The sequence below is a fragment of the Epinephelus moara genome, chromosome 2, assembly GCF_006386435.1.
Source record: "Epinephelus moara isolate mb chromosome 2, YSFRI_EMoa_1.0, whole genome shotgun sequence".
NCBI classification, from domain to species: domain Eukaryota; kingdom Metazoa; phylum Chordata; class Actinopteri; order Perciformes; family Serranidae; genus Epinephelus; species Epinephelus moara.
Genome location: NC_065507.1, coordinates 501,224 through 513,530, shown reverse-complemented (window position 1 = coordinate 513,530; position 12,307 = coordinate 501,224). Strand labels below are relative to the sequence as shown.

The following is a 12,307-nucleotide window of genomic DNA, read 5'->3' as shown; positions in this document are numbered from 1 at the left end:
AGTCATACCTGTCTACCTGTGATCTACCTGTAGATCCTGTGTGTGGCGTACCTTTCTCAGTGTGCTCGATGATCTACCTGTGATCTACCTGTAGTCTACCAGTCATACCTGTCTACCTGTGATACCTGTAGTCTACCTGTTATGCCTGTAGTCTACCTGTTGTACCTGCAGTCTACGTGTCGTACCTGTAGTCTACCTGTGATCTACCTGTAGATCCTGTGTGTGGCGTACCTTTCTCAGTGTGCTCGATGATCTGCCTGATGGCTTTCTTCAGACTGTTGGCTCTCAGCATCAGCTGCTCTCGGGGTTTAAAAATAGCCACAGCTGCAGAGGAGGTTGTGTTGGTCCGTGGGGAGAGGGGCGGGGCGTGAGGAGGAGGATGATGATGATGATGTTGATGTTGGTGATGATGATGATGATGATGATGATGAAGAGGAGGCAGTACGACTCCCTCGGTCTCTTCCTGCTCCTCAGCGATGGTGGGGGGCGGAGCCGGGGGCAGTGAGGTGGAGGCCTGAGACTCCTCATTCAGAGTCTTCAGCAGAGAGTCCAGTTTCTCCTTCAGCACCCCGCACTGACACAGGAACACAGGTCAACACGTGAAACAGATCGATGACTCATCACAAACAGATCGATGACTCATCACAAGCAGATCGATGACTCATCATAAACAGACGGATGACTCATCACCAACAGATCAATGACTCATCAACACAGATGGATGACTCATCACAAACAGACGGATGACTCATCACAAACAGATCGATGACGCTTCACAAACAGATCAATGACTCATCGCAAACAGATCGATGACTTACTGCAAACAGATCGATGAGTCATCACAAACAGACTGATGATTCATCTCAAACAGATGGATGACTCATCACAAACAGATCGATGACTCATCATAAACAGACCGATGACTCTTCTCAAACAGACTGATGACTCCTCACAAACAGACAAATGACTCATCGCAAACAGATCGATGACTCATCACAAACAGATCGATGACTCGTACCTTCTTGGCCATGGCCTCCGACTCCTCTGAACTCTCTGTGTTCTTCTCGTAAGCTTTACCAACACGAGCCACAAAGTCCTTCACCGTTTCACACAGGACCCTGAACGTGTCACACATACATACATGTTACATACATGAACACACAGACAGACATATACACAGTATGACAGGTAGAAACACACAGACGTACTTAGCGGAGGAGATGACGACAGAGTGCTGGTCTGAGGTAAGGATCTTGGACAGGTGAGCAGCCACCGAGTCCTCGTAGGTCAGAATCTGCTGAACCTAGATCAGAGGACACACTGGGGTCAGTCCAGGGAGCACGGTCAGGTGTGTGACCTTTAACAGCAGGAAGTGATGTCAGTTCCTGTTACCTCTGAGTCGTCACTGCAGTCCTCTGTGACCGTGGACGCAGAGTGTTGCCGTGGAAACTTTGTCTCATAGACCATAATACTCCATCTACAGCAGAAGGACGGAGACTGTTACCTGTCTGACCTCAGTTACCTGTCTGACTTCAGTCACCTGTCTGACCTCAGTCACCTGTCTAACATCAGTCACCTGTCTGACCTCAGTCACCTGTCTAACATCAGTTACCTGTCTGACTTCAGTCACCTGTCTGACCTCAGTCACCTGTCTGACATCAGTTACCTGTCTAACATCAGTTACCTGTCTGACATCAGTTACCTGTCTGACATCAGTCACCTGTCAGACCTCTGTTATCTGTCTGACATCAGTTACCTGTCTGACCTCAGATAGGTAACAGTTACCTGTCTAACATCTTGGTGCTGGCTCTCTCCAGTTTCTCCAGTATCTGAGGAAGCTGTGTGTCGTCGTCACAGGCTGACCCCCATCCCAGGACCCGGGCCAGATCATTCCCGGTCCCCAGAGGAAGAACTCCCAGCTGACACTGCAACAACAACACAAACAAACAACATAAACAATACACAACAGGTTCATCCTTCACAGAGACAGTCAGTCATATTTACACCTGATGGCACCCTCTATCTTTACATTCAGACACAGGCAACATAGAAGGGAACATTCCTAATATCTGACCACAGAACTTTTCTTCTTCTTTAAAACAATAAATTAATCATTAATTAAAAACCTGTTTGTGCAGCATGAGCGCGTCAATCTCAGATAGGACCCAGCCGACGCTGCCATCTCCTCCACACACCAGGATCCTGAATGTATCAAACTTCTGGAACAAACGCAGACTGAGAGACAGAGTTAATGTTTACACCTGGACATGACACATGTGATTCGAACAAAACTGTTTGTCTGTCTGTGTCCCTGTCTCTGTCTGTGTCTGTCTGTCTGTCTGACTGTCTGTCTGTCTGTCTCTGTCTCTGTGTGTCTCTCTGTCTGTCTGTCTGTGTATCTCTGTCTGTGTCTGTCTGTGTGTTTCTGTGTGTCTCTGTCTCTGTGTGTGTCTCTGTCTGTGTCTGTCTGTCTCTCCCTCTCTGTCTGTGTGTCTCTGTCTCTGTCTCTGTGTGTGTCTCTGTCTATGTCTCACCCCAGGTGAGGGCCGCCGTTCATCAGGTCGAACACCTGTGCCGGGTTCAGCAGCTGTTTGAAGCGTCTCAGAAATTTGACGCCCTGATTGTCTCCACTCTTGGAGTTAACAAACACCAGCAAAGGACTGGTGCAGGACGGAGGACAGGACGCCTTCCAGAACCCTGAAGACACAGATGGACAGTCAGCATGAGTGAACTCAGGTGTGTCTGAGGAACGATCACCTGTCCTGAGGAGTCTCACCGTCAGAGTCAATGCTGTTGAGCGCAGTTGGAGGGATGACAGACACTTTACACTGTCCCAGTGGACACTTAGAGGACAGCTGCTCCTTACAACCCGAGTGCACCTGGAGGACAGACACACACCACATCATGTCTGCGTGTTCAGTTACTTACACATCCCCCAACACCTTCAACTACACCTCAACTGTCAGCTAAACTACACCTGAACTACACCCCAACTGTCAGCTAAACTACACCTGCGTGTTCAGTTATTTACACATCCCCCAACACCTTCATCTACACCTGAACTGTCAGCTAAACTACACCTGAACTACACCTGAACTGTCGGCTAAACTACACCTGAACTACACCTGAACTGTCGGCTAAACTTCACCTGAACTACATCTCAACTGTCAGCTAAACTACAACTGAACCACACCTCAACTGTCAGCTAAACTACACCTGAACTACACCTCAACTGTCAGCTAAACTTCACCTGAACTACATCTCAACTGTCAGCTAAACTACGACTGAACTTCACCTCAACTGTCAGCTAAACTACACCTTAACTATACCTGAACTGTCAGCTAAACTACACCTGAACTACACCCCAATTGTCACCTAAACTACACCTAAACTACATCTCAACTGTCACCTAAACTACACCTCAACTGTCAGCTAAACTACACCTTAACTATACCTCAACTGTCAGCTAAAGTACACCTGAACTACACCTCAACTGTCAGCTAAACTACACCTGAACTGTCAGCTAAACTACACCTGAACTACACCTCAACTGTCAGCTAAACTACACCTCAACTGTCAGCTAAACTACACCTCAACTGTCAGCTAAACTACACCTGAACTACACCTCAACTGTCAGCTAAACTACACCTTAACTATACCTCAACTGTCGGCTAAACTACACCTGAACTACACCTCAACTGTCAGCTAAACTACACCTGAACTACATCTCAATTGTCAACTAAACTACAAATGAACTACACCTCAACTGTCAGCTAAACTACACCTTAACTATACCTGAACTGTCAGCTAAACTACACCTCAACTGTCAGCTAAACTACAACTGAACTACATCTCAACTGTCAGCTAAACTACACCTGAACTACACCTCAACTGTCAGCTAAACTACAACTGAACTAAATCTCAACTGTCAGCTAAACTACACCTGAACTACACCTGAACTGTCAGCTAAACTACACCTGAACTACATCTCAACTGTCAGCTAAACTACATCTGAACTACACCTCAACTGTCAGCTAAACTACAACTGAACTACACCTCAACTGTCAGCTAAACTACACCTGACCTACAACTCAACTGTCAGCTAAACTACAACTCAACTGTCAGCTAAACTACAACTGAACTACACCTCAACTGCCAGCTAAACTACAACTGAACTACACCTCAACTGTCACCTAAACTACACCTGAACGACACCCCAATTGGGGTGAGTCCACCTCAACTGTCAGCTAAACTACAACTGAACTACACCTCAACTGTCAGCTAAACTACACCAGAACTACACCTCAACTGTCACCTAAACTACACCCCAATTGGGGTGAGTCCACCTCAACTGTCAGCTAAACTACACCTGAACTACACCTCAACTGTCAGCTAAACTACATCTGAACTACACCCCAACTGTCAGCTAAACTACAACTGAACTACACCTCAACTGTCACCTAAACTACACCTGAACTACACCCCAACTGTCAGCTAAACTACACCTGAACTACACCTCAACTGTCAGCTAAACTACAACTGAACTACACCCCAACTGTCAGCTAAACTACAACTGAACTACACCTCAACTGTCACCTAAACTTCACCTGAACTACACCCCAACTGTCACCTGACCTGTCACCTGACCTACACCTCCACTGTCACCTAAACTACACCTGACCTACACCTCCATTGTCACCTAAACTACACCTGAACTACATCTTAACTGTCAGCTAAAGGACAACTCAACTACACCTCAACTGTAAGCTAAACTACACCTGAACTACACCCGAATGGTCACCTAATGCTTCACCTGAACTACACCTCAACTGTCAGCTAAACTACACCTCAACTGTCACCTAAACTACACCTGAACTACACCTCAACTGTCAGCTAAACTACACCTCAACTATCACCTCAACTGTCACCTAATGCTACACCTGGACAACACCTGAACTGTCACCTAATGCTACACCTGGACAACACCTGAACTACACCTGAACTACACCTGAACTGTCACCTGACCTGTCACCTGACTTACACCTCCACTGTCACCTAAACTATACCTGACCTACACCTCCATTGTCACCTAAACTACACCTCAACTGACAGCTAAACTACACCTGAACTACACCTCAACTGTCAGCTAAACTACACCTGAACTACACCTTAACTACACCTGAACTGTCACATAAACTACACCAGAACTGTCACCTGAACTACACCTCAGCTGTTACCTGGACTACGCATCAGCTGTCACCTGAACTACACCTGAACTACACCTCAACTGTTACCTGGACTACACATCAGCTGTCACCTGAACTACACCTCAACTACACCTCAACTGTTACTTGGACTACACATCAGCTGTCACCTGAACTACACCGCAGCTGTCTCCTGAACTACACCTGAACTACACCTCAACTGTTACTTGGACTACACATCAGCTGTCACCTGAACTACACCTCAGCTGTCACCTAATGGTACACCTGAACTGTCACCTGAACTACACCTGAACCACCAATTACAGAACACCTTAACTACACCAGAACTACACCTGTACTACACTTAAATTACACCCGAACGACACCTGAACTACACCTGAAATGTCACCTACACTATACCTGAACTGTCAACTGGTCTACATCTGAACTACCCCAGTACTACACTTGAATTAAACCTAAACTATTATCTGAACACAGTACCTCCCTCCATCTTTACACTTGTTGTTGTCAGTCATAATCAAGACCCTTCTCACCATGGCCTTACACCAGAGACATCTCCAGTCCTGCAGGCGGAGGACGCTGCCACAAGTCTTATCACAGACGTTACATTTGGCCGACACTGGCAGGTTCCCCTCCAACCACTGATGAGGCATGGACACCTGAGGACAAGGGACAGCGGACAGTTCAGAGGACAGGACAGGGAACAGAGCACAGGACAGTGAACAGAGGACAAGTCAGGAGACAGGACAGAGGACAGAGAACAGGTCAGAGGACAGGTCAGAGGACAGAGGACAGGTCAGAGGCCAGGACAGGGAACAGAGGACAGGTCAGAGGACAGGTCAAAGGACAGAGGACAAGTCAGAGGAAAGGTCAAAGGACAGAGGACAGGTCAGAGGATAGGACAGGGGACAGGGCAGAGGACAGATGACAGGTCAGAGGATGGGACAGGGCAGAGGACAGAGGACAGGTCAGAGGACAGAGGACAGGTCAGAGGACAGGTCAAAGGACAGAGGACAGGTCAGAGGACAGGACAGGGGACAGGGCAGAGGACAGAGGACAGGTCAGAGGACAGAGGACAGGTCAGAAGAAAGGTCAAAGGACAGAGGACAGTTCAGAGGACAGGACAGGGGACAGGGCAGAGGACAGAGGACAAGTCAGAGGACAGGACAGGGGACAGAGGAAAGGTCAGAGGACAGAAAACAGGTCAGACGACAGGACAGGGGTCCGAGGACAAGTCAGAGGACAGAGAACAGGACAGGGGACCGAGGACAAGTCAGAGGACAGGACAGGGGACAGAGGACAGGTCAGAGGACAGGACAGGGGACAGAGGACAGGTCAGAGGACAGGACAGAGGACAGAGGACAGGACAGGGGACAGAGGACAGGTCAGAGGACAGGACAGGGGACAGAGGACAGGTCAGAGGACAGGTCAAAGGACAGAGGACAGGTCAGAGGACAGGACAGGGGACAGGGCAGAGGACAGAGGACAAGTCAGAGGACAGGACAGGGGACAGAGGACAGGTCAGAGGACAGGACAGGGGACCGAGGACAAGTCAGAGGACAGGACAGGGGACCGAGGACAGGTCAGAGGACAGGACAGAGGACAGAGGACAGGTCAGTGGTCAGCTGGAGACCAGGCATTCACTGTCTCTGTTTAAATCCAGGAACATTGAGATGTGTCTCACCCCGTCCTCGTCCTCAATGATGTCCCTCCCAATAGAAGCCAGTGTCGTCCATTTACAGTTGTTGGTAGCTCGAACAGCACAGCGCTTATGAGCCTTAAACTTACAGACTGACACACACACACACACACACACACACACACACACACACACACACACACACACAGGCAGGATGATCAGTGTGTACTAAGTGTGTACTAAGTGTGTACTGAGTGTGTAGTCTGTTTGTGTACCTTCACAGGACAGGCCGTGTGATGTCACCCCTGACAGCGCCTCCCTACAGACGTTACAGTACGTGGGCCTGGCATGGGAGCAGGCGTACCAGTTGTGCATCCCACTGAAGTGGTCCATGCTATACTGGGTGGACTGGGAGAGACAGAGACACTGTTAGAGGGTGGGACTGGGAATGCTGGTCAGACTGGGACTGCTGGTTAGACTGGGACTCAGACTGGGACTGCTGGTTAGACTGGGACTCAGACTGGGACTGACCTCATAGTTCTGTCTGTTCTGGACGCTGCGCAGCGCCGCCATCCACTCCTCCATCTCCTTCCTGTTGTCAGCGCACAGGATGAGGCGTCTGCAGGGCGTGATCACCTGCACACACACACAACAACACACATTACACACACAGTACACACAACAACTACACACAGTACACACAACAACAACAACAACAACACACATTATACACACAAAGTACACACAACAACACACATCACACACACACAGACGCTGGTTAACTGTGTTGTTGCAGCTGGACCTTTATTTTGTGTGTGTGTGTGTGTGTGGGACACGTGGTCTTCCACTTCCTGTTGCTCCACAATGAAGCGTCTGTTCCCACAGACACAAAGACGCAGAGAGACGTTCAGACAGTCGGAGGCGGAGCTGAGGAGACGAGTCCCTTGTGACTGATCAGGATTGATTATTGATTATTGATCAGTCTGTGTTCGCTGACAGATTGATGTATCAGTTATTGATCAGCAGGATGTCGGCAAGTGAGAAACAGACTGGGATGGTGAAATCTCATCATGGCTCGTTATGTAACGGCGATCAGGAGTCTGAGTGGCATCACTGTGAGCTCGCGGTGTCACATGACCCCGACACACAGAGCGCTGCTTCATCTCAGACTGCTGAGACTGGATATAATCAGCTGATATTTAAAGATGTTTGTTTTCAAACGCAGAGCTGAGAGTTCGAGATGTGACGCAGTGACGACCAGCTGACTGGGAACAGCTGAAATTCATCTTAACTAACAGCCGAGTCTGAAACAGAATCCTCGCCGTTGGTCTCAGAGCGCATGTACAAAGTCAGACACGTTAAAGGTTCTCCTTCTGAAACTAAACTTCATCATGAAGAAGTCAACACAGACAGAGGTCATCACACTGAGACGTCCCTCATGTCTTCATACACAGGACAGGACAACAGGAAGTGAATCTCATGTCTGTCTTCCTCTGAGGGGGCGGAGTCAAACCCTCCAGTCTCTGAGGCTGACAGTGACGTTCCTGATCAGAACCGTTCACACAGAAGTCTGTCTTTGTTCAGATTAAACTTCACGTCAGGTTCCACTCTGCAGCTCTTCTACATCATGTGTGATGTCATCAGATCATTTCCTGTTTCTGTGTTCGCCTGGCGATCACAGATTCACCTGCTCTGTGAGTAATGATCTGAACTCATCAGCTCAGGGACGACAGAGGGAGGTGTCCACATGAACTCTTTATCTGCCATCAACCTGGGTTTTCACTGTGATAAGATAGGGGGCGCTGTGACACATCCTGTGAACTAGAACAGTACTGCTGTGTCCAAAAACCAATGAAGAAGAAGCTCCACTGGAAACAGGAAGAAGATGTAGCAGCCTGTAAACTGAAGGACAGAAAAGTTTACGGTTTCTAAAGTCGTGGAGATGTCGATTGCCTCAGACTCTGTCACTTCCTGTTCTGATCAACATTCTGAATCTGATTAGACGAAGAAGTAAACAAGTTTGGTGGGCTGAAACGGGATCTCCATGACGACCACAGAGGAGATGGAGACAATAGAACACTGAAGCGTCACTGAACGTGACAACGTGTTCCGCTGCTGTACCTCACACAGAATATTATCATTTTCATTTATAGAATTCAAACTGACGTAAGGAAATGAGAAAAAACAAAACATGTGAATGTGAAATTATTTTTTATATCGAAAATGACTTTTGACAAAAAAAATCATTTTTCTCAGTTTTCTGTCTGACATGTTCTTTTTTATGAAAAGTCACAAATTTGTTCTTTAGTTTGATGTTTAAACTGTTTATATCTTCATACAACACATGACTCTGTAAAGATCAGTGAAGATGATCGAAATACTCAAACTTAAAACTCTGAAAGGGTTAAAATGTTTTCAATGATTCACTATTATTATTATTATTATTTACAAAGATGAATGTCAGCCTCAGTGTGAGTTGACACTGTGCTCAGTGGTGTTTCCTGTCCTCTGTCTGTTTCTCTAGCTTAACTCCTCCGCTCTGACACCATGACACATGACACCATGACGCTGTGACGTAGAGAACAAAGATCACCATCATCGTCTTCTTCACTGATATAAAGAATAAAAAGCTGAATGATGTCATCGTCTTTCTCCATTTTAACACCTAAACACGTTTAATGACCACATGATGATCTGCAGCAACCAGTAACTGACCTTTAAGACCCTGTTAATGACGGTAAAAACATCACTATGACATCACAGCGTGACCAATCAGCTCCTTCTTACCGTGCACCTGTGTGAGACGCTGTCTGGTCTCCTCTTCTGATCAGATCATTGATCTTATTAATAACTCCCGAGGAGACCTCATCCTCTTCTTCTCTGTGTCTCACTGCCTCTCTGTCTCTACACTAGCCCCACCCACTTCCTCTCCTATGACTCCACCCACTTCCTGACTGTCGTCATGCAGACGCCCCCCCTCCTGAGTCTCTATAAATACACAGCCTGAGCTACAGGAAGTGACAGAGCCCATCAAAATAAGACAAACAGCTGAGCTCAGAGTGGAGACACAGAACGTTCTTCACTTTAAACTGGAACCAACACCTCGCCGCCGCATGCTGCCATGGACCAATCAGCTCACAGTTTATCATTCACACACTGAAGAGCTGACCAATCAGATCAATCAAATGTATCCCCTTCTGTTCCTGAGATGTAATGATGTCACAGCCAAGCTGACCTTTGACCTTTATTATTTCATCCTGTTAGACATTTGAGTCAAGTTTGGTCTGAATCAGTGAATGAATTCTGGAGTCTAGTGAGGTCACAATGACCTTTGACCTTCAAGCACCAAACTCTGATCAGTTCATTACTGAGTCCAAACGGATGTTTGTGCCGAATTCAAAGAAATATCCTCAAGCTGTTCTTGAGATATGGAGGTGAAGAGAATGCAATGGATTAGGTCACAATAACCTTTGACCACCAAATTCTGATCAGTTCATTGTCAAGTCCAAGTGGATGTTTGTGCCAAATTAAAAAAAAATCCCTCAAGGCGTTCTTGAAACCTTGTGTTCGTGATAATGAAACTGAAGGAAGGTCACAATGACCTCTGACCTTTTAATACCAAGTGGACATTTGTGCCATATTCTTTTCTTTTAAAAAACTCTCTCAGGGTGTTCCTTAAATATCATGTTCATGAAATGAGACCATGCAAGGTCACAGTGACCTTGGACCTTCAACTACCAAGTCTAATCAATTCATTCTGGAGTCCAAGTGGATGTTTGTGTCAAATTTACAGAAATTCCTTCAAGCTGCACCTGAGATATTGCATTTATGAGAATGCAATGGATGAGGTCACAGTGACCTTTGGGCACCAAATTCCCAAGTCCTAGTGCTTGTTGGTGTCAGATTTTAAATTTTTTTTTCTACAAGATGTTTTTGAAATATTGTGTTCATAATAATGAAATAGAAGCAAGGTCACAGTGACCTTTGATTACCAAGTGGACGTTTGTGCCAGATGTGAGAAAACTCCCTCAGGGTGTTCCTGAAATATCAAGAAGAAATGACAACATGCAAGGTCACAGTGACCTTTGACCACCAAATTCTAATCAATTCATTTTTGAGTCCAAGTGGACGTTTGTGCCAAAATGGAAAATTAATTAATTAATTTTATTTTATTATATTTTATTTTTAAAATACTACTACTACTACTAATAATAACAATGATGTATAACCTGACAGTCAAACAGCTTATTTTATTATAATTTACACATTAATCTGTAGTTTGTGATTTTGGGGTGAACGTCACCTCCGTCACCTCCGTCACCTCCGTCACCTCCGTCTGCAGTAAAAACTACACACACAGTAAATCTGATGATCAACAAACAAACAACAAAAAGCTCATTGGTTCAGATCTGACGTCTGATCAGTGATTTCATCATCCAGCTGCTCGCTGACCATCAGGAGTCTGCTGGGACTACTTTCTGTGGTGGATGAATACATGTTTGGATCTGTATTATGTGGGACTGAGAGTGTGTTGGTGGTGATGATGAGGAGGATGGTTGAAGGATGAAGACTCACGGTGAAGCTGTTGTTGACGTTCTTGGTGCTGGACTCGGCCACGCTGGCATCCGTCAGGTCCACCTCGTCAAAGATGATCGACTGGAGACAGAAAACACTGTGATGTCACACAGAACTGACCACTCCCACAGCATGATGTCACAGCGGAGCTGCCAGGTGACTCACCTTGGCGGTCTGAGCGTAGTACAGAGTCCGCCCTCTCAGTTTGAAGTATCGTCTCTTCCACCGCTGGAACGAATTGGTCTGTTTCATCAGAGTGCCCTCCTTCAACACTGTCTGAAACATCATCAATAATCAATAATCAGATAGATTGAATATTAAAATTATCATATTAAACATGAGTCGTCTGGTTGTGAATCAAACACCAATCAATAATCAATAATGAATGAAACACTGACAGACAGGAAGTAGTTTTATTGCAGCAGGGTGTGTCCATCAGCTGACTGATCATGTTATTGATTATATTATAAATCAATCATCAATAACACAGATCTGTTTCTGTTTAATGAACATTCATTAAAACTTTATTTAATAAACACGACGACACATTAATGTTTTATATTAAACTGATTTTACACTTTGTTTTGATTTTAAGTTTAGATTTGAGTTTCTATATTTTATATTTATTTTACATTTTGTCTTTATAATATCTTATATTGTATAATTTGTTATGCTATTTTTTCTTTCAGTAATAGTGTGTTGCAGAAGTCTCAGTCCTCTCTGACTCCAGTGTTGCAGCGGAGGTCTCAGTCCTCTCTGATTCCAGTGTTGCAGCGGAGGTCTCAGTCCTCTCTGACTCCAGTGTTGTAGCGGAGGTCTCAGTCCTCTCTGATTCCAGTGTTGCAGCGGAGGTCTCAGTCCTCTCTGA

General features: G+C 46.0%; 1 protein-coding gene across 3 annotated transcripts in view; it reads right to left on the bottom strand.

The window, feature by feature from the left end:
* LOC126400038 (diacylglycerol kinase delta-like) overlaps positions 1-12,307 on the bottom strand; it is a 37,981-nt gene that overhangs the window by 13,495 nt on the left and 12,179 nt on the right. The window contains exons 2-15 of one of the 3 annotated variants that reach the window (XM_050060453.1): positions 11,605-11,715; positions 11,440-11,520; positions 7,396-7,500; positions 7,140-7,272; positions 6,910-7,016; positions 5,759-5,884; positions 2,777-2,879; positions 2,535-2,697; positions 2,127-2,235; positions 1,786-1,925; positions 1,393-1,477; positions 1,209-1,303; positions 1,019-1,118; positions 232-574 (exon numbers count right to left, since the gene is read on the bottom strand). In XM_050060453.1, coding sequence (XP_049916410.1) covers positions 232-574; positions 1,019-1,118; positions 1,209-1,303; positions 1,393-1,477; positions 1,786-1,925; positions 2,127-2,235; positions 2,535-2,697; positions 2,777-2,879; positions 5,759-5,884; positions 6,910-7,016; positions 7,140-7,272; positions 7,396-7,500; positions 11,440-11,520; positions 11,605-11,715 — 1,801 coding nt within the window. Of the gene's footprint in view, positions 1-231; positions 575-1,018; positions 1,119-1,208; positions 1,304-1,392; positions 1,478-1,785; positions 1,926-2,126; positions 2,236-2,534; positions 2,698-2,776; positions 2,880-5,758; positions 5,885-6,909; positions 7,017-7,139; positions 7,273-7,395; positions 7,501-9,651; positions 9,780-11,439; positions 11,521-11,604; positions 11,716-12,307 lie in introns of those variants that run through there. The other 2 variants (XM_050060470.1, XM_050060461.1) reach the window with 2 other exon arrangements.